This window comes from Conger conger, chromosome 15 (assembly GCF_963514075.1).
Source record: "Conger conger chromosome 15, fConCon1.1, whole genome shotgun sequence".
Classification (NCBI taxonomy): Eukaryota; Metazoa; Chordata; class Actinopteri; order Anguilliformes; family Congridae; genus Conger; species Conger conger.
In genome coordinates, this window is record NC_083774.1 from 6376927 (window position 1) to 6399531 (window position 22605).

Sequence of the window (22605 nt, forward strand, 5' to 3'; positions counted from 1 at the left end):
TTCCAGAGATACAACAACGGGAGGGAGGGAGGGAGAGGCGAGCGAACCCGTTTCCAAGCTCACAACGCCAAGAGGAGACGTCTCAGTGCCTGGGAGAAATAAAGGGGCAGTTTCCACTTACCCAGAGTACCTATCCATCCAAATAGTTGCGCTATGATGTCAAGACTTTTTATTTGTATTTTATTTTTTATTCAGTTCGCCGTGGTATCCAATAATAGGGGCGACATGGCTCAGGCAGTAAGAGCAGTCTGGCAGTTCGATCCCCGGGCTGTGTCGAAGTGTCCCTGAGCAAGACACCTAACCCCCAAATGCTCCTGACGAGCTGGTTGGTGCCTTGCATGGTAGCCAGTCACCGTTGGTGTGTGGTGTTGCAAGAACATTCAATGCCAATTATTTAATTTCAAGAAAGATCTTTGTCCAAACATGTTTGTAGTGTATGTGTCACTGTCCAACTTTCTAGGTGTTTCTTATGTTTTGTATCATCCACTGGAAATAAACCTTTCTGCATTGTTGCACCTTTTGATTTTATTGAAGTTTTATGAGTAAAATCCTTTCATTTGGCCCACAGCCTAAACAAAATAAGTCATGAACAATAGGCAGTATTATATCTATGGCAGTTTAAATTTATTAGTGAAAAATGTTTGTCAAGAAGCATTTAAAAGCACTAAATAGAACTGACTTTTCCCGTGTAGAAGTTAAGATGAGTAGGCTTTGTACCAGAATGCATACGTTTACAAAAACAATGGAGAGGCTGGTGTTACCATTTGCACCAACATCGCTCATGTTTGTAGGCCTTGCTTCCCACTACCAGTTATTCTGGAGGGCAGAAGACGAGCTTAACCTGTGAGACTAGAAGGGTAGCTGAGCAGAAGCCAAAATGGCCCACTCCTGTAGAAACCCCATTTGTTTTGCACTGTGGGGTTAAGATGGGTGTAAACTCCATATACCCCAGTGGTTCTTCCGCAGGGCAGAACAGACCCGGCCGTGTCCAGTTCACAGGGCCGTAGCGCTGTTAACGGTTCCCAAGCCCACATCTCGGCTTCTTCCACGCTGCCAGAAGATGCCTGATCTGATTAAAAAAATAAATTAAAAAAAAACACAAGAAGCCACTGCTGGAAAGAGAGCAGTCTGTATGAATCCAGTCACGTCTGCTGCTCTTATAAAGGGCTTCGGTAAGTCCACAGGGTGTCCTTCGCTACCTGGGGGGAAGCCAGGCCGACCTCGTTGGGCCCCTTTCGCCTCGAGGGGCACCCACCAGAGCATGGAGGGCATGGGGTCCGCTGGCTGCTACTCCCTGAAAGGGCCTCCCACTCCCAGAGCTTCCGTATGTCCGCAGGGCGTCGCCCCAGTGCTCCGACCCGTTAGCTGGGAGGGGCACAGCCGACCTCGGCGGACCCCTGCTGCCTCGAAAGAACGACCACGCCCACCGGAGAATCCAGGATGTGGGGTTCGCTGCCGAAGGCCCTGGGCCCGCCCCCGCCGTTGCTGGCCCCGCCCCCAACGCCGCCGCAAGTCCCGCCTCCGCCGCAGTCCTCCGCCATCCCAGGGTGCATCATGCTGGCCACCGACAGCAGCTGCAGGTCCGAGTGGGCGTTGGCCACCGTGTGGCGCCGCACGCCGCCCACCTTCTCCAGGTAGGCCTCGCCATCCTGCTCCACCAGCGGCCCCAGCGAGCAGGAGTCAGATGCATGCTGGGTGACCAGGATCTCCGGCTGCCCGAAGTGCGTCGCGGCCGTCGACCTGGTGCGTGACATGCGACATTCTGGGAAAGAGGAAAAGGAAGCAAAAAATAAACGGAAAAAATATATATAAAATAGGACACCATTTTGAGAGTTTCCTTGTGGGTGAAAACCACCACATTCCCTACATTCACCAGACCCTTTTGAAAGCAGATTAATTTGCACAAACTATGGTCATTCCTAAAGATTAAGTTAAACCCAATCCCTCACCCCCCACCCCTGCCATTGTGTTGGTTCTTGATGTGAAGGCTGTGTCACTCTGAGGAAAATGGCTGAGCTTAAAAGGCTTAGTGGTTCAAGCATTTCTGGCATGTAGAGGGCAGAAATAGGTATTTATTGGTGTAGAATGTATGTTATGTTAACTTTCATTCACCAGCGATATTTTAGTTGAATGTAGTCACTGAATCTGACATATTACATTACATTATTGGCATTTGGCAGACGCTCTCATCCAGAGCAACGTACAGTTGATTAGACTAAGCAGGAGACAATCCTCCCCTGGAGCAATGCAGGGTTAAGGGCCTTGCTCAAGGGCCCAACGGCTGTGCGGATCATATTGTGGCTACACCGGGATTAGAACCACTGACCTTGCGTGTCCCAGTCATTTACCTTAACCACTACGCTACAGGCCGCCCTGACAGGCTGCGGAGCCATATGTGTCCTGAGGCATTAGTGCGATTCCTAACACTTCAGATAGACCAGCACAGCATCAGATCGATGTGCTCACCGATATAGCCGGCAGCGTGGCTGCGGTGCCTGTAATTTCCCAAGTAGGGAGAGACGACCATCTCCACAAGCCTCTCCAGCTGGTAGTACTGTTGGGTGGGTCCACTGGGCTCGTGAATACCCTACACAATCACACACACACACACACACACACACACACACACACACACACACACACACACACACACACACACACACACACACACACACACACACACACACACACACACACACACACACACACACACACACACACACACACACAGAACTGAGACCATGACAGTGCACAGAACCACACAGACGTACAAACAAGCTGTCAAATCCCCAACAGCTCTGATGGCACTGGATTTAAACCCCCCCCCGCCCCTCCTCCCCTCCTCCTTGACCTCAGATCAGGATCAGCTAAAGGAGCAGTCAAGAAGCCAGCGGACGTGGATTTATTCGCTCAAACGGCACACACGCCATGTCCCTAGCAGCCCTGCTCGGACTGCAGTGTGCGTGGACGGTGCAGAGGACAAGCTGCATGTCACACGACGCGGGCTGACAGCCGGACAGCACCGCGTCCTCCTGCACCGCGTGTTTATTGACGCTTTACCCAACGCTGCTATTACAGCTGTTATTATTACATTTCTTACATTTCTTTTTTTTTTCTTTTTTTTTTTAACGAGTCACATGACGTGAAACAGTAATAATAACGTTATTGGATTCGCTATGAAAAGCCCCGTGGAGAGCATCCGAAACAGCGGCGGGGGCGGAATTTCTCTCCCTCTCTCTCTCTCTCTCGGTACGGCGAGGACGGACGGTTGCCGCGGCAACCCCGGTACCTGCAGGACCAGCAGCATCTGTGTGATGGCCGGCGGTGGAGGGGGCGGGGCAGCCGGCAGCAGCTCCTCCAATGGGAGCTTGAGCAGCACCAGGTCCCTGAATCCCAGCAGGGACATCTGCCGGACGGTCAGCTCCTGACCCTGCGGTCACGCCGGCCGGGGCGGACCGCGGAACATAAAGCGGATTAGCGCGCGGACACCAGCAACAACAGCCTTATTGTGTACACACACACACACACAGGCCCCCGCTGTCCCGGTGTTTACACTGGGAACAGTGCTGTTGTGTATACACGGGGCCGCACTACGGTCCGCAGCATGCAAATGGGGAACACGTAGGGTGAAGAGAATACCTGCATTATGTGAAATGACCTTTAGCCCGTTACCTGCACCACACAGAACATAACCTGGCTCTAACCTGCACTGGGTACAATAATAATCTGTAGCAGGCATCTGATCTAGGCAAGATATGACCTGCAGTTTGTACCTGAACGGTGTGTAATATGACCAGTGAAATATACCTGCATTCAGTTTAATATAAACAGGTAGCCTGTAGAATATGCCTGGATACAATATACAACTATAGCAACAACTGCTGCTGCTCACTGGATGTTTTTTGTTTTTCCCACACCATTCTAATCCACACTTTTAGCATGCACCTGTATTAGGTTATATATGAACCTGTCGCATGTACCTGTATTAGGTTTAATGTACACCTGTAGCATGTACCTGCACTGGGTAGAATATGGCCTGCAGCGTTGGCAGAATTTCTGTGAAAAACCTTCCCCACATCTCTGACAGGATGAGGAGCTGACTGTCGCCTAGGGAGACCACACACACACAACACAAATACAAAGTGTTATAAAGGAGACACAGGTTGTGCCAGGCAAGCCTGCTAGACACAGGCAGACACAGGCAGACACAGGCAGACACAGGCAGACACAGGCAGACACAGGCAGACACAGGCAGACACAGGCAGACACAGGCAGACACAGGCAGACACAGGCAGACACAGGCAGACACAGACAGACACAGACAGACACACAGACAGGTATCCTGGGGGCTTGCAGTACTCTGCTCACCCTCATAGAGCTGTATCTTCTCTGTAATGTAGATCAGGCCTTTGTTCAGGAGCTGATTCTGTAACAGGGAAGAAAGCTCATGACTCCACCATGACAGCGGCTTAATTCACAGGTGGTGATTGGCTGCATCTGAGCCAATGAGGGGGTCCGCTCTTCCTGCCCAGCATACCTGAAAATACTCTGTGATGAAGGAACCCAGTTCAGTCTTGAGGAGCCACCTGAAAGGGAACAGGAAGTCAGGATCAGGAAGAGGAAGTGACTTAATGGAGGACAGGAAGCAATGCATCTTGGTACATCACCAGCATTTCAACCAGACTGAGCAAACCTGACTGAGCAACTGGGAACGGGTGGGGCTTATAAACTTGCTTAACACATGGAAATGTGACAGAACAGGCCCCCTTTTTAAGATGCATTTTAATGTGTCCTTTTTAAAATGCAGTTGTTTGCGTTCAACTCGTCTGAATGCAGTCAAGGTTCAGAAACGGCGCTGGCTCGCTCAGTGGGAGGCTAATGCCTGATTGAAATGCAGAAATGGCGGATGATTTGGCGGGGGGGCCTTTACCTGATGCTCTCGTTGAGGGAGTAAAGCTCATTAGCTTGCAGACCCCCACCTTGGAACACCTTGATCACAGCAGACTGGACACTGAAAAGACAAACATCCCGTTCAATTATTCACACAATCCCGTCTCCAAAACTTCCATACACATTCCATATTCAAAACATCCAAACGCAATTCAGATTCAAAACATCCAAACGCAATTCAGATTCAAAACATCCAAACGCAATCCAGACTCAAAACATCCAAACGCAATCCAGACTCAAAACATCCAAACGCAATCCAGGCTCGTAACCTCCAATCACATTCCACATTCAAAACATCCAAACGCAATCCAGGCTCAAAACATCCAAACGCAATTCAGACTCAAAACATCCAAACGCAATTCAGACTCAAAACATCCAAACGCAATCCAGGCTCGTAACCTCCAATCACATTCCACATTCAAAACATCCAAATCACAATCTAGACTCAAATCATCCAATCACAGCTCAGTCAAAGCATCCAGTCACACGACTCAGACAACACTTCATTCACACAGCTTTGTGGAGGCTCCTATTCATTGGTCATGTAGTTCACGAAGGGGCACGTCCCATCAGTGTACCCAAACCCAAGAGTCCTGAAATCACTAATTCTGTTCTCTACCCAAAACATGGACACAGGGAAAACTTCCCACAAACACAAACTGAATCATCCCATGTGAAAAAATTTTTTTTCTTAATATTACTTGGAAGTATAAGGAAAGTATAGTTAAGTATACTTGAAGCACAACTGTAATATAGTAATAGTTAAGCACATTTTAAGTCAGGGGTTCCCAAACGTTTTTCAGATGTTCCCGCAAAAGGATGTTAATAAATTTATGCACCCCCAACACCATTTAGCCGGGACTATATTGGAGATATAGTAGGACATCTTGTGCCTCATTGCTTTATAGCTATTGGGTTGCTGTGATGTTTGACATGTGGTAGCCTCCATTCACATATTCTAAAGAGACTAAAAATCTAAAATTTCAGGCAACCCCCTGAGGTCATGTCAAGTCCTGCTTTAAGTATAGCAAAGTTTAAACAATGATATGTCAAGTATGTTAAAAGTAGAAATACGTCTTCTCGGGGGGAAAATATGGCAAAGGGAGGTCAGGAGAGAGTCAGGCTGTCCCTGACTACACCACAGCAGAGAGGGAGAGGGGGGCATCTCCCCAGGGCAAAACAGGAGCCATTTCCACCCGTCCTTGTTCACGCGGTTCGAACTACCGTCAGCTGCTTCTCATTTTCTGCTCAACCGCCTTGTTTAACGGCGCGTCTTTCCACGAAGAGGATTTATTTATAGATTTAATTCGTTTAGTGTCAATCTGGTGAGCGGTAATCTGTGGAGGGAGTATCGGGCCACGCTCCTGGCAGACCCGCGCTTCCCGGTGGTTTAACACATCGATCCGTGCGTCCCGGGCACGTCTCCGAGCTTCAGAATTTACAACCGCCTTTTGTGTGAGCACCAGGAAATCCATAATCAGATCAGGAAGAACAAGGCATGAGAGAGAGAGAGGGGGAGAGAGGGAGAGAAAGAGACCATGTCAAAGATCACACAACACCCTGGGCAAAGGATGACTCCCTGATTGAGAGCCACCATTTTGGACACAAAAAGTGTGACAAACAGTTTCTCCTCCTCTACTCTACCCCCCCCCACCCCCCCCCCACCCGCTACCAGCTTTCCTGTGCTGCCCCAGTACCCCCCCCCCCCACCACCACCACCACCACCACTCTCTAACCACTTCCCTAAAAACATCCTGCAGGAATGTGACCTGCCCCCACCACCCGTCTAGGACGGCACCAGCAGGAGAGCAGGGCAGCGTATGACGCGTCCATCCCGGAAAGAAACGCTCCGGACAGCTTTCCGCTTTAATAACAATAATAATAATACTGGTTTCCCATTCCCGTCTGTCGCAGCGGCCCAGACGGCGTTCCGGCCGGTGGCATTCCCCGATTCCGCCGCGCCGGCGCTTCCTCTCCGGGCGGTTGGCAGGGAACACCGCGGCCGTCGACGCCCGGCAACGCCACGTGACTCGCTCTTTCTGCCCGTGCCCGCCAGCCCCCCCCCCACTGCATCAGCCGCCCCCGCTTTAACAGGAAGCCGGTAGCGTAGTGGTTAAGGTACATGACTGGGACCCGCAAGGTCGGTGGTTCGATCCCCGGTGTGGCAACAAGAAGGTCCGCACAGCCGTTGGGCCCTTGAGCAAAGCCCTTAAACCCTGCATTGCTCCAGGGGAGGATTGTCTCCTGCTTAGTCTAATCAACTGTACGTCGCTCTGGATAAGAGCATCTGCCAAATGCCAATAATGTAATGTAATGCAACACCGGCAGCAGGGGTTTGGTTGTTTCAATCCCCCCCCACCATTTCATGCACACAGGCTCATTTACAGCAATGCCCTGTCCCCAACCCACCCACCCTACCCACGCCCAGTAGCCTAACTGGTGTGGGAGGAAACTGGAGTACCCAGAGGAAACCCACACAGGCACGGGGAGAAACCCATTGAAATTTAATTGAACCTTTACTCATACAGGGTAGGTTCACTGTGCACACATGCTCATTTACAGCAATGCCCTGTTCCTCCCCACCTCCAGCCGCCTAACTGGCATGTCCAGGAACCTGGAGTGCCCAGAGAAAACCCACACAAGCACAGGCAGAACATATAAACTCCACACAGAAATTCCACTGTGGGCATTCGAACCCAGGACCCACCACTGCACCACCGAGCCGTTAGCCTCTGTACTTCCATTCACACCACGAACCAACCTGTTGGAAACATGCCACGAGAACCACCTTCGCCTTTGTGAAAACGTTTTTTAACAGCCGTACGAGAAGCACGGTTTCAAACGTATTATTATTACCAGTCCAGGTACGTGAGCTAATCTGTCCGAGGAGGAAGAGGTGACCCCAATAACAGAAAAGGAGGGAGGGGGCAGGAAAAGCGTCTAACAAACAGCTATTCAAAAGGCGCGACACAGTTCTACATAGTTCCTGGTTGTATCATATTGCACGCCAACACCACACACACGGAACAGGTAGAAATGCAAAAGCGTTTGCAAAAACCCAGCCTCATCATCAGCCAGCTAAAAGATCCTGCTTGGTCATTCGAGGCGACAGAAATTTGGCTTTCCTCCTAAAACCCTGTTGACTCACACGCACACGCCTATGCGCAAATCAACCGCCCAATTAAATGGTTTTGTCCACTGTCATTTTGCGTCGGTCACCACCAAAACGGTGGTTACTGTGGAATTTCTGAGGATGGGTATGACACGGTCACACACCCGCAGCCAAACATGCCAAGGGGGGAGCAAACCCGTGTTTGGGGGAGGGGGGGTGCCACGTGCCAAAACAAAGAGAAAAATGACTTCAAAACGTGCCTAAGTAGAGCGATGCATTTACTCCAGCACTGGGCATTCCTAACAATCAGCATGGAGACAAAAATCTGCCGCCTTCGGTGGAAAGATCATTACAGCTAATCGAGTAACACTGCTTAGCACGTTAGCAGCCAAACCTCGAGCAACTTTTCTGAAAACGACCGCTGCGATTTGCGTGAAAAGGGTGCCAGGGTGAAATGGTGCCAGCACAGACATAACACAGTCACATTACCCACCCCGTGTGGAAGGACAGGTGTGTTTGTGAGTGGACAGGGGCTCTCACACACTCTCACACACACTCTCACTCTCTCACACACTCTCTCACTCTCTCTCTCACACACACACTCTCTCTCTCTCTCACACACACACTCTCTCTCTCTCTCACACACACACTCTCTCTCTCTCACACACACACTCTCTCTCTCTCACACACACACTCTCTCTCTCACACACACACTCTCTCTCTCTCACACACACTCTCTCTCTCTCACACACACTCTCTCTCTCTCACACACACTCTCTCTCACACACACACTCTCTCTCTCACACACACACTCTCTCTCTCACACACACACTCTCTCTCTCACACACACTCTCTCTCACTCACACACACACTCTCTCTCACTCACACACACTCTCTCACTCACACACACTCTCACTCACACACACTCTCACTCACACACACTCTCACTCACACACACTCTCACTCACACACACTCTCACTCACACACACTCTCACTCACACAGACATAACACAGTCACATTACCCACCCCGTGTGGAAGGACAGGTGTGTTTGTGAGTGGACAGGGGCTCTCACACACTCACACACACACTCTCTCTCTCTCACACACACACTCTCTCTCTCTCACACACACACTCTCTCTCTCACACACACACACTCTCTCTCTCTCACACACACACTCTCTCTCTCTCACACACACACTCTCTCTCTCACACACACTCTCTCTCTCTCACACACACACTCTCTCTCTCACACACACACACTCTCTCTCTCACACACACACTCTCTCTCTCACACACACACTCTCTCTCTCTCACACACACTCTCTCTCTCACACACACACACTCTCTCTCTCACACACACTCTCTCTCACTCACACACACTCTCTCTCACTCACACACACTCTCTCACTCACACACACTCTCACTCACACACACTCTCACTCACACACACTCTCACTCACACACACTCTCACTCACACACACTCTCACTCACACACACTCTCACTCACACACACTCTCACTCACACACACTCTCACTCACACTCTCACTCACTCACACACTCTCTCACACACTCTCTCACACACTCTCTCACACACTCTCACACACACTCTCACACACACTCTCACACACACTCTCACACACACTCTCACACACACTCTCACACACTCTCACACACACTCTCACACACACACACACTCTCACCTGTTCCAGACACTGGCGTTGGACAGATGCAGGTTGGACAGGCTGGCGTGGAAACGGGGGAGGTCCGTCAGTACCGGGGAGCTCATGAACCGGGGTCGCGGCCGCCGAAAAGACCCCATCGTGGCCCCCCACACCGCTCCGCTGTGGCCCCAACAGGTCCAAAACACAGGGGACCGCCTCCCAGGCCTATGTGGGGGGAAAAACAGCATCGGGCTTTAGTGGGTTAAAATTTTACCCTCTGAACCACAAACGTGTTTATTAATATATCTCTCATAATATACATGTGAGTGTGGTACATCAGTGGCCAGCTGTGTGTCAGTGTTCTGGATTTCACTGCATTTCATTTTTATTCACTCTACCCAGAGATTCCATTAAATCAGTGGTTCCCAACAGTGTTCCTACTGTCCAGTAGGGTCACTCCAACCCTAACAAGGCACACCTCATTCAACAGCTAGAGATCCAGTCGAGCTGATAATCAGTAGAATCATCCATCCATTCATCCATTATCTTTACCCGCTTATCCTGAACAGGGTCGCAGGGGGGCTGGAGCCTATCCCAGCATACATTGGGCGAAAGGCAGGAATACACCCTGGACAGGTCGCCAGTCCATCGCAGGGCACACACACCATTCACTCACACACTCATACCTATGGGCAATTTAGACTCTCCAATCAGCCTAACCTGCATGTCTTTGGACTGTGGGAGGAAACCGGAGTACCCGGAGGAAACCCACGCAGACACGGGGAGAACATGCAAACTCCACACAGAGAGGCCCCGGCCGACGGGGATTCGAACCCAGGACCTCCTTGCTGTGAGGCAGCAGTGCTATCCACTGCACCATCCGTGCTGCCTCAGTAGAATCAGGTGTGCCAAATTAGGGTTGAAATGAAAACCTACAGGATGGTAGTTCTCCAGGAGCAGGGTTGGTTACCACTGAGCTAAATAAACATGCCGAGATGAATTTATTGAACGCAGTCTTATCAAGGGCAACTTACAACAAAAGTACATAAAAATCAGGTAAGCTAAACAACCAGCATAGAGAGAAGCAATTTAGCATACCAATAAAAAAACCCTAAGACAAACAAACCATCATTTGAAAAGAAAAATCCTGTAATAACCGTCTTGCACAACCTCCATAACGATCGTTCAATGAAAGAAAGTCAATAAAGACGCATAAGATAAAAGCGATAACATTAATTATGAAGTATTTGAATCATTATTGGATTATACGCACACTGCTCTAGGGCTGTTGTCCATAAAACTAAGAGGAATGCACTTAGGTTCTCTCCTATTGTCAGGCTGGGTTGATGAAAGGTTACAGAGCTGGGCAACGTGCAAGACACTGTGCTGCATGCCTTGCCAAAATGACAGTTCCCTCAATCAGTGAACATGAAAGCACTCGCAAATCCCTCTCAATTCATATAGAAACCTCTTCACTCAACAGAAATGTTGCAGACACACGTGACAGACGGTCTTAACAAGCATTCTCATCTTGTAAGCAAGATTGAAATCTTTTCTTTCTTTTTTTTTTTTCTCTGAAGTAGAAAATGCTAACCTTTCACGTCCTACTTTTTGTTGTGATCCTACCCCATTAGAACATTTTGAAAGGAGTCAAACTCTCACCCCATTGGCAATATTTGTATTTATTTGGCAAAAAAGTAATGAGAGATGAGTTAAAGTAAAATGAAAGTACAAATGAAAGTGCACACGCACTGCAAGACTAAAATACTCGTTGAGGGCGGACTTTTTGTTTGTTGGTTTTCGCAGCGCAGTACGGCGGTGAGCAGAGACGAGTGTGAAAGTGCTTAATGTGTCAACAGGAAAGGCGCGCGGAGGAGAGTCTCGCTTCCAGAGCGGCGCCGATGCGTCATTCTGAAAGCCGTGCGGCTCACAGGCGGCTGCACAATCGGGTCAGCTTCCTGCGGTCGCGGCGTGAGCCTGCGTTTCTCGAACGAGCGTCCCGCGAACGAGCGTCCCGCGCACAGCACAGGGAGCCGACGCCCGAAACGGACGGGGAGGGGGACGTGTGCCCCGTCACGGAGTTACGAAGAGCAGGGGGTGTGAAACCTACAGCTGGGTACTGATAAAAAAATTTTTAAAAAACGTATCCCTGGCCGTTCAAATTCAAAAATAACTCTGGATGTGTCGGTTGGAAATGACGGGAATGGGAAAGCGTGAAGGTGGGAAGGGTGGCAGGAGGCAGCGGGTTACGGCGCTTGGACACGGACGGAAAGAGCAGGTAAAGGTGTTTGAGCCTTTTGAGAGTTAGCGGGTTGTAGCGTTCGGGCTCTTCAAGATTTGCTGGGTTAAGGTGTTTGCGCGCTGCGCGTTAAAGTATTCGAGCCCTCAGGGAGTAGGCAGGTTAAAGGGTTTGGGCTCTTCGGGAGTTGTTGGGCTAAAGTGCATGGGCTCTCTGGGAGTTGTTCAGGTGTTCTTTGGGATTTGGCGGGTTGAGGTGTTCTTTGGGAGTTGGTGGGTTGAGGTGTTCTTTGGGAGTTGGTGGGTTAAGGTGTTTGGCTCTCCATATTCCGCTCAGTGGTTGTCACAGAGGGAAGCATCACATGCAGAGAGGGGAAGTAGTGGGGAGGCAAATGCCACCAAATGTTAAGTTGCACTCTGCATCACACTACAGCACACACACACACACACACACACACACACACACCTTGCACCTGTGAGCCCTCTTTCAGTTCTTCACATTCCTGATTCGGCTCCACCAGTCCCACCTTTCCCCCCGCCACCCCCAGCATCCGATACAGTCCTCTGGGTGTCAGTTACTTAACATTTGGCATCCTCCATCCCTCCTCCCATCCTCAGTCCCTTTATTTAAGCACCAGTGGCGCCATTCACAGGCTCAGACACGGAGGACATCACCCCAGGAGGCAGGCCGCACCACACACAGACACACAAAATGGTGCATTTGTGTGTCTGAGGGCGCAGTTGTGAGCGTTGCCATTTTACTCGTCTGCAGTTGTATGTAGCACGCGTGTGTTTGTGTGCCTGTCTGTGTATGCAGCCGAGTGCATCTCAGCAAGTGCAGTTGTTAACGTCAGAGTCTACTTTTGTGTGTGTGTGTGTGTGTGTCTTTCCATCCATTAATATTCCAGAGAAATATCAGGCAAGCCACAATTCACACACATTTGCTCTCGAACACACACACACATATTCACTCACTCATACATGCGCACACACGTTCTCTCTCACTCTCTCCATCTCCCTCTCCCTCTCCCTCTCTCTCTCTCTCTCTCTCTCTCTCACACACACACACACACACACATATACACACACACACACACACACACACACACACACACACACACACACACACACACACACACACACACACACACACACACACACACACACACTTTCTGACTCTCTCTGATCCTGTGCCTTTGTCCACCCCAACTGTGGGTTGCCTGGCGACACTAAATAAGTATTTAGCGATCCCTTCTCCTTTTGGCCGGGAAAATGAAAATAAACAAAGCTGTGCTTGTGTGCACCAGTCACAGGCACCTCGGCGACACACTCGGAAACAAGAGGCACAAAATGGATGCCCGATCCCTCAAACTCCCCGTCCTCCAGGGTACGAGGCCTGTTCCAACGGATTTCTCTGAACTTTCTGTCTTCATTTCAGGGGCCTGATTTCTGCCACCGGTTTCACAAACACCCTGACGGAGCGGATATACATAATTCGGCACAGTCAAGCAGTCTGAGAAAACAAACTGGGGAAACCAGGCGGGTGCGTTGCAAACCACAAAGAAATGCATCGTCAATGACTTTAATGTCTCGCTGCATTCGCTAAATTAAAGGTACAACAGGTAATTTTGGACTTCTAATGGTCAAGAGAGGAACAGCAGCAACACTAACACCTTCAAACCACAACACTGTTTATCCCTCCCCCTTCTCTGCTGACGTTGAAACACCATAGGCTGTGGCAATTAGAACCAATTTTCAACCAATGAGCTTGAATTATTATACAGCTATACAATGTTTTGGTACAGAGTGTCAGGCCATCAACTGCATATTTTGAAACCCGAATTTACGGACTATAAACGCAGGCAGAGGGTGAGTCAACATGTCAGTGAGCCTTTTTCAATGATAGGCAGGGATTTACAATCGTCTTGTAACAATGTTTTAACACAAAAATCATACCTATTGTACCTTTAAGGTTGTGAATGTTATGGACTGACCACAACTTGAAACCAATAGGACATGCATTACAGCCAACAAGCATGCAAATCTGACTTTTTTTATTAATTAATTTATATTTATTTATTTATTTAAAACATTGCCATTCTATCTATTGCATTCTGTCTGGCCAAGCCCAGTACACAATTAACCCAGCACTCATTAGGTATTGCTCATGTAATACGGGAGTCTAGCCAAGAATGTCAATGTAGGCTCCATGTCTCCTGCGGAGAGTGTTTTTAATGCATGGTCCATTAGACCTAATAAAAGACGACCATGGCACCATCATTGGGAAACCATAAAAGCCCAGAACAGTGTAGTTATGGGTGCAATACTACTTGCTTTGCTGTGGTTGACCCAATAAATAAAGGTCGCAATATGGGAATACGGAAGCATCCTACACATACTGTAGACACACGCGTGTACTATACGCATTTGTCCAATACTGGAATACTAAATCGCTAAATCGTACTAATTTTCGTAATGATTGTTAATGAAATGTAGTACGGATTACACGTCAAGTATGCGGTTTCGAACACAAACACAGTCTTTAAACGCCGATTTCAGTTCTTCCTTACCCTCTTGCACCTGTCACGGGCTGCAAGGATAGGGGAGACATGCGCCTCGACAAACACACGACGCTGGTCCCGAAAGCTTGTGTAACGGCACAAGCGAGGGAAATGTACAAGCCGTTTTATGATTGCGTTTATTTGGTGACTTGGTGAATCGCAGCCCCCGAAGCCACACGTTTAGAACGAAGAGAAGACATTGCCGAGCTAAATGGAATAGTACCACACCAAGACTGCTCTTTGTGTGTCCTGCGGTTTAACTCCAATGGCTCCACCACCAAAAACATTTGGTGAAAAGTGTAATTTCATGAATAGCCTATGATTTAGGATAATTGTCAGCATACATATTTCCACTAGCTACAGTATAGGGCCACGGAATACGGATTTGTATTCTAATCTTCTTTAAAAGGCTGCATTACCCTGTTACCATAAGTTATACTCTTCGTACTTTTGGCATTTCTAATATGGATAGTAACGTACAGGCTGCCAAAAAATGGTTCTTAGACCTGTTCCAAAGTTATTTAATACTTTCGGTATTAGTTACATTCTGAGTAACATTCATCGCGTACAAAATGTTATTTGCGGACTGAAGGGAAGGTATGTTTTAACCAATCAACTACGATGCAGGTGAGCATCGTGCGCCCGTTTACAATTTAAATAATGAATGAATGATCTTCAAGTGTAAGAATGCTTTTTCCAATAACGCCATGGCACATCTCTCAAATCCAAGACGCCGGTTGCATCGTTTAGATATGTCCCACGGTTGACCTCACGGTGCCTCGGTTATATCTACACATGCACAACGTAGACGGATACAAGTGTTAGTCTACCATTCTTTGTTTAGAACAGGCAAACATTTCTGAAACCAATAAGCAATGGTGCACAGAGAACTGAGATGAACAAAACTTACCCAACTTCAAAAGACTCCTTTAAACTTGGTTTTCGTTTTCTTCTTTTCGCTCTTTATTAAAAACCGAATGAATGCATGGACTCTTTGGCTATATCGTACATCGCCGTAGCCTACTCGCACTACGTAGAAGAGTCAACAACATCAAAGTCATAACATTCTGGTATCAACTGGTGCAGACCCATTCGGGATGAAAACAAATCACGGTAGCCTACATCTTTTTAATTTTTCCAAGAGTTGCCTATTAACGATCTCCGTAGCCACGCCGTGTGCACATCGAGCCAGCGAGCCTACTTACAAAGGAAGTTGAACAAGTTAGCATAACGTTGCTTTTGCCACACAGAACACGCCGTTGAAGCTTGTCCAGAGCGAGCGATGCATATGTTCTCTATTGTTAAAGTGTAACAAGCACGGCATTGTTTTTAGCTCCCTTTAACGCATTCGTTGTTGAAACCTTGCGCTTCTGCAGACCAAGCACTGCAGCTCCCATCGACTTCGGTCCTCCCCCTCCGAAGTGGATTCGCACGGAAGGATATCCCTATTTAAATATTCATGAACGCGTGCTTCTGAGATGGTGCTGGTGTGTGTCGGGGCGAGGGGTCTTTTCGTATGTTCTGTTTGCAAAGCTGTAGTCTGCAGGCATTCGGTGAAAGTAAATGCACTGTAATTGGCAGTCATTCTGCTTTGTCCTACGTTTTATTATCTGTTTATAGAGGAAATGTTTACTTGCTTGGATTTAAATACCAGTTATGGAAACCACAGGCGTAATTTTAGCTTTTCCACGTCAATTAAATAAAACAAATACCTGTTTCACAGACTAGACGATGCCTATGCATTATTCCCTGTTAACTATCTGAATAACGAAATAATGCAACATGAAATGAAAGCAGGGGGAGGCTGTTAGACAGACTGGTTCTTCAAAATAAGTCTTCCATGTGAATAATATCTTTATGCCATTTTCTACGCTCATAGAAACACAGAAAAAAAAATGTTTTACAGGTGTCAGTTTTCTCAAAGGACGTGTTTCATCACCACTCTGTAGTGTGACATTCAACACAAGTTTGAGACTATTCACAGCTGTGCTAGAATGATCTTTTCCCATCAATAGCTTGCAGCAGCCCTTCCTGCCTCTATTGGCTACACAGTGACAAGGCAAGATTAAAGATCAAGTGTACAGAGGCTGAGAGGCACCCTCTCTTCACAATGAAGCCACACGATACCAAAAGAAAAGTGCCATTGGCAGCAACCTAAGTTGCTAAAAACAGTTGAATTCAATCCATCAAAGTCAAAAACTCAATTAGGAGCCCATGTTAAGACACTACGCATGTTAGCATCAAGCTGTGCTCGGGCTAAAGCAAAGAACCATATTTACCCTGACGACAATTGTTGTTAACATTTTAGACGTGCTTGTTAACATTTCAAATAAGTTGTGCATTCTGCATGCCTGGGGTGACTATCACAAAGAGTTACAGGTTTTTACCCAGTCAACCTATCCAGCTAACTCAGTAATCCTGCTTTGTGACATACAACCTGGGTCAGAAGGCAAAACAAATTATCTTCAAAGCAGCATGCCATGACTTTGTGCATAGCAGCCCCTGAAGATGGAATAGTACCACACCAAAATACTACTCTTTGTGTGTCCATGACGACAAAGAAAAAAAAAACAAGCTTTCCTCATCTCATCTCAGTGTGGTAGAAAGTACCACACAAAGGGCCATTCAGGGGTAAACTTGCACAACACTATCATACTACGGATCATTTTCCAATCCAGAGTTCAAGAAAGACAGGGCAATGCAGATGGGAACGTCAGTGGTGTGATCACGTGACCGTCAGTGTGATCACGTGACAATGCGAACGTGAGAAATGTCAGTTATCTGGCAAGTTTAACGTGCAGATCAGCAAGCTGATGCCTGCGGGCCTGGATGTGATAAAGCGCAGGGGGAACTAGAGGCCTGACAGTTCTCCATGCCACACAGGGTATTTCTTCCCTCCAGATCTCCGTCTGAGTGCTAATGTCAGGGCGGAAGTCGTTTTGCAAAAATGACACCTCTCTATGCATACTGTAAGTCAGCTGTGACATTTCCTCTTTGCTTGAACTTCTAATGACGCAAACTGAAATAAACCAGTGGTTTCGGTTTTAAATAATCTGCAACACAATCTACCACTACTTCTGTGTTACTGCTGTACTACTTAAATAATCATGAAGGTTTAAAATAATCCAAAACAGAAATATAATATGTAATATTATGGACATATCCCTAAAAACAAATATATATGACATATATGAGACATGATAGATTTCCTGATGGAAATATAATAATGTATTAATCGTGTAAGGCAGTAATTGTTATTATTATGATTTTTATGATGATGATTATTATTATTATTATTATTATTATTATTATTATTATTATTATTATTATTATTAGTGGTAGTCGTAGTAGTAGGTCTGGTAGTAGGCTATTAGTAGTACTACGCTATAGTTCTGCTAAAGCACACGTGGAAGATTGTATGCCTTGCAAATGTAATGGCTTCACATAATGGATAATTCAATGCTCCCCGATTCGCCTGGTTGTAGCCCAATAAAAGGGGTTTGCCCAGCGGGGAAGAGAATGGTGTGGGGTCTTGCAGAGAGAACAGAGGACAAGAAACAATGGGGGTTACCAAAGTTTGGTTATTAATGTGGCACTTCCATGGAGGAAACGGGAAGCTAATTTTAGAAATTCATTCTTCGTCGGGAAAACTGGAAAACAGCAGGAGATTAAGTGAGTTTTCACATGAAATTCTTGCACGATTATTGCACAATATAAAGCGAAACACAAAAAAAATTACAAATCCTTTGATAGGTTACAGTTTCCGATTCTCAAATTGTGCCGAAATTATACATGTTCGGCGCTTATTTAATTGTTTTCCTTTGGCAAATTAATTACATTTTGCTCTTGACGTGTACCGTCTGGAAAACGTTGCTCAGACTGCATTTCCCAGAACGCGCTGAGAGTCATATATCACGTGATATCACATCACATGAGCCAAAATGGCCACGATACCGGAGGAACATTTCGCTTCATTACAGTTGCTTTTGAAGGTAGTTACATTATTTGTACAGCTTTCTGCGATGTCAGATTAATTGCAACGTGCTTACAAAAACAACCTGCCGCTATTGTTAATTAACTTGACCATACGCTTAACTGTGCTATGATCTTTATTTAATACAGATGAAATAAAACTGGGTTTTCTGTAGTGGACACACGGCTAACTTGCATACGGAGGAAATCCTAATTTCTGCAGAAGCAGAAAAATGTTCTATTTTGTATTTCGGACGTTGTCTGTAACGCAGCAGGAAGAAACTCGTATAAGTTATTGTTTTGAGACATGAATTAATACCTTAACTAAAAGGTTGCTGCAGCAGGTGATGGCTGGAGAGAAGTGGTGATTAGTAACCTTTTTTGGCAGCGTATTACACGGATATGATTTCGTTTCGAGCAGAGGTGGGCAAGGAGTGCCGTATCTGTTTCTGGTTTCCATGCCAACTTCTGGCCTTAATTACGAAGCTCTAACATTTGTGACATCTGACATTTTAAGGACATTTCTTGATGAGCACACGAATGACAGACCAGTGTTTTGTGTCATGCCCCCTGTTCTAAAATCCAGCTATGCCAGCTTGAAAATTGAGCCGGTCGTAATTTGGTCTAGCTGGCTATGAACAAGCAGCTAGTGCTGGAAGCTTGTCTGAACTGGTTAACCAGCTAAAACCATGTCTACCAGCTGTTTCAAAACGTAGCATGAGCTGTTTTTTTCCAATGGAACATTTTACTGTGGTTGAATCTATGAGTGAACCAGTGTTGGTGTATACAATACAGCCAGTCAAGCTAATTTTCTCAGGGTAATTGGTGGAAACAAAAACCTGCATACACACCACCTCTCCAGGGCTAGACTCACCCACCCCTGGTTTGAAGGTATTTTAGTCACATCCTTGTTTTTAAAATAGCTCTATAGCTATTTTACAAACAATATTGGTTATTCACTTGAGGGCATGATAGTTTGATCGCAACAACCATAACTGGAAGTTTGACCACCCGCTCACAACTTAATCCGTGTCCGAATCAGCACAATTGCAGACGATTGAGTATGGTAGGGTTTCTACAGCAGGTGATGGATTGAGAGAAGTAGGCACCTCATATGCTCAATAGTAAGCAAGTGTGCCGATTCGGATATGGACACCGATTCGGACACGAGCGTGGATGCTGAAATCTGGCCCTCAAATCCGAATCCAGCCCTAGTTTTGTCTTCCTGTCCCAGGTAATTAACTGAACCGTCAGTGCTCGGGGACCGTGATTCGAGCAACAGGGTCGAGAAGGTCCGTCTGTAATCTCACAGACGTTGAAATTTCAGGCGTCCACTCTCCGGCGATGGTCACTGCAGTTGACCTTAGAGGTCAGCGGCAGAATGTGGACCTGGACCCGACCGCCGCCAAGAGGTCGTGACCCACATTCCCGGTGTCGTCCCGTTTCAGGCGCCGTCTAAGGATGCCGTGCGGCAACTGTGCGCGGACAGCTTCCCGGCCGGAGCGCCGGGATCTCAGCGGCTGGCCGAGAGCGCCGCGGAAACGCTGTCGGCGTCCGCCAGCGAAGCCCAGCAGGTATGCACGCTGGGAAGGGCAGGTCCTCCACCTCAGCCAAAGTGCACGTTCGTGTTCAATGTTTAGCCCGAGATGCAACGGCCAATGAATGGTGCCACGATGCTGGTACCTTTGTATTTGACAATGACAGCTGCCATCTTGGCTCATAGGCCTCTGTAATTGGTGGAGCTGCCACAGGTTGTCAATCACAGAACCAATCGAGATTTCAGATTCTACACGCAAAATGACAAAATTGGTTGACCCCGTCATTGAGAGCATTACATTACATTATTGGCATTTTGGCAGACGCTCTTATCCAGAGCGACGTACAGTTGATTAGACTAAGCAGGAGGCAAACCTCCCCTGGAGCAATGCAGGGTTAAGGGCCTTTCTCAAGGATTCGAACCACCGACCTTGCTTGTCCCAGTCATTTACCTTAACCACTACCCTACAGGCCGCCCTACAGGGGGGTCCAATCTTTTTTGGGGGTTCACAAAGCCAGAAGGTCCGGTCACTGATGAAGGGCATCTCTGATTTTTTTTACCTGTCTCCCTGTCCCAGCTGTTGAAGGCTCTGCACACACTCTCTCATCACGTGCTGTTTCACGGCCTTACGACCCCAGAGCAGATCACGGGCCTGTTCCCCGACACCTTCCACACCAGCCTGAAAAACCTCCTCACAAAGATCCTGCTGGAGCACAGGTATGACCCAACCCACATCTCCACGATACCCGCAATCCTCACTACAAACACTGCACACATAACTACAAACTCCACCCATATAACCACACATTACAAACCCCATCCACATCACAGTAAACCCCACCCACATCACTACATCCCTGCCCCCGTAATTACAAACAGCATCCACATTACCACAAACACTGCCCATGTTGCTACAAATTTGACCATTTACAAAGCTTGTATGCTGGTTTCTAACAGCCTCAAACTTATGGTGAATCCATGTTGTCTTTTTTCCCCATCAGCCCAACGTGGAGAAATGATGCCCTTTCCAGCCAAAGTAAGACCTCTTTCCTGTTGCATCTCTGAAAATTGGCTCTTGGTATATTTAACTGTGGTCCTGATGTGAAGTGCTAAAATGTGTGTGTGTGTATGTGTGGGTGTGTATGTGTGCGTGTGCATGTGTGTGTGCGCGTGTGTATGCGTGTGTGTGTATATGCATGTGTGTGTATATATGTGTGTGTATGCACGTGTGTGTGTGTATGTGTGTGTGTGTGTATGCGTGTGTGTGTGTCTGTGTACATGTGTGTGTGTGTATGTGTGTGTGTGTGTGTATGTGTGTATGCGGGCGGGCGTGTGTGTGTGTGTGTGTACACGTGTGCGTGTGTGTGTACACGTGTGTGTGTATATGTGTGTATGTGTGTGTGTATATGTGTGTGTATGTGTGTATGCGGGCGTGTGTGTGTGTACACGTGTGCGTGTGTATGTATGTGTGTGCATGTGTGTATGCGGGCGTGTGTGTGTGTGTGTGTGTGTGTATGTGTGTATGCGGGCGTGTGTGTGTATGTGTGTATGTGTGCGTGTGTGTGTGTGTGTACACGTGTGTGTGCGTGTGTGTGCGTACACGTGTGCGTGTGTGTACACGTGTGCGTGTGTGTGTGTGTGTGTGTGTGTGTACACGTGTGCATCCTCCAGCAGTCTCGCTGCCCCAGCTGGTGGACATGGACTGGAGGGTGGACATGAAGACGGCCTCAGACTCCGTGCGGCGCATGGCGGTGCCCACCTGCCTGGTGCATATGAAGGTGCGCCCTCCGGCCTTCCACAGCCTCACCCCTGACCTCCGCCTTTAACCTGTGACCTTTGACCCCAGACTTCCTGTGCCTCACGCGCTGCAGGTGCAGGACCCGCTGGCCCAGGGGGGTGGGGACTCCGTTTCCTCGGTTACGGTGGAGCTGAGCAGAGAGACGCTGGACACTATGCTGGATGGACTGGGGCGTATCCGGGACCAGCTGTCGATGGTGGCCAGCAAGTAGCCACTGCAGCCAGGAGGCTGTTCCCTCCGAGGAGCACCGTGGAGCTGATAAACACACATACACTAACATGCGCATACTCACACACACATGCACACACCCTCTCACATACCAACACACGCATGCAGGCACATATGGATATAAAAATACACATGCCGACACACACACACACACACACAGTGCGTGATGCACACACACACACACAGTGCGTGATGCACACACACACACACACACAGTGCGTGATGCACACACACACACACACACACACACACACACAGTGCGTGATACACACACACACACACACACACAGTGCAGTGACCTGGGTGTGACGCACATGGATGTGACAGCTGCCTGAGTCACGTCCTCTCTGTGAGAGCCTGACCGCAAAGACATTCCTCATCGCCACCATCGCAGAACTTTCCAACAAAAACATTTAAAAAAGACTTATTCAAATGGCTCTGTACTTGTTCTTGTTTGTATGTATTCTCACAAAATAAATGAAAAGCAATACTAACCTTAATCAGTCGTACGTCTTCACGTGTGTTTCCATGGTAGTAATCATA

General features: G+C 47.8%; 2 protein-coding genes across 4 annotated transcripts; one reads left to right on the plus strand and one right to left on the minus strand.

Annotated features, from left to right (window-relative positions):
* Positions 1-602: 602 nt before the first annotated feature.
* On the minus strand, positions 603-15944 carry LOC133111044 (proline-rich protein 5-like). The gene is made up of 9 exons (XM_061221190.1): positions 15438-15944; positions 9768-9953; positions 4931-5011; positions 4538-4586; positions 4369-4426; positions 4016-4107; positions 3290-3430; positions 2467-2587; positions 603-1762 (listed from the first exon to the last, which is right to left on the minus strand). Exons 2-9 carry the CDS (start codon positions 9884-9886, stop codon positions 1362-1364), a joined length of 1062 nt encoding a protein of 353 aa, XP_061077174.1. The 5' UTR covers positions 9887-9953; positions 15438-15944; the 3' UTR covers positions 603-1361.
* commd9 (COMM domain containing 9) lies at positions 15125-22562 on the plus strand. 3 transcript variants are annotated; one of them, XM_061221193.1, is made up of 6 exons: positions 15125-15154; positions 19948-20073; positions 20614-20753; positions 21038-21072; positions 21708-21814; positions 21908-22562. In XM_061221193.1, exons 1-6 carry the CDS (start codon positions 15149-15151, stop codon positions 22043-22045), a joined length of 552 nt encoding a protein of 183 aa, XP_061077177.1. In that variant the 5' UTR covers positions 15125-15148; the 3' UTR covers positions 22046-22562. The 3 variants fall into 3 exon arrangements, with proteins under 3 accessions (XP_061077177.1, XP_061077175.1, XP_061077176.1); XM_061221191.1 differs by lacking the exon at positions 15125-15154 and adding an exon at positions 18419-18519; XM_061221192.1 differs by lacking the exon at positions 15125-15154 and adding an exon at positions 18419-18519 and having other exon boundaries at positions 21711-21814.
* Positions 22563-22605: the final 43 nt, after the last annotated feature.

Bases quoted from the DNA above. Each gene is read 5' to 3' on its own strand.
- LOC133111044 (XM_061221190.1), bottom strand. From the start codon at position 9,886: ATGGGGTCTTTTCGGCGGCCGCGACCCCGGTTCATGAGCTCCCCGGTA. The intron at 5,012-9,767 runs GTGAGAGTGTGT...TTGTCTTTTCAG, and splicing joins AACGCCAGTGTCTGGAACAG to TGTCCAGTCTGCTGTGATCA. The intron at 4,427-4,537 runs GTATGCTGGGCA...TCCCTGTTACAG, and splicing joins TCATCACAGAGTATTTTCAG to AATCAGCTCCTGAACAAAGG.
- commd9 (XM_061221191.1), top strand. From the start codon at position 18,469: ATGGCCACGATACCGGAGGAACATTTCGCTTCATTACAGTTGCTTTTG. The intron at 20,074-20,613 runs GTATGCACGCTG...TCCCTGTCCCAG, and splicing joins CCGCCAGCGAAGCCCAGCAG to CTGTTGAAGGCTCTGCACAC. The intron at 21,073-21,707 runs GTAAGACCTCTT...TGCATCCTCCAG, and splicing joins TGATGCCCTTTCCAGCCAAA to CAGTCTCGCTGCCCCAGCTG.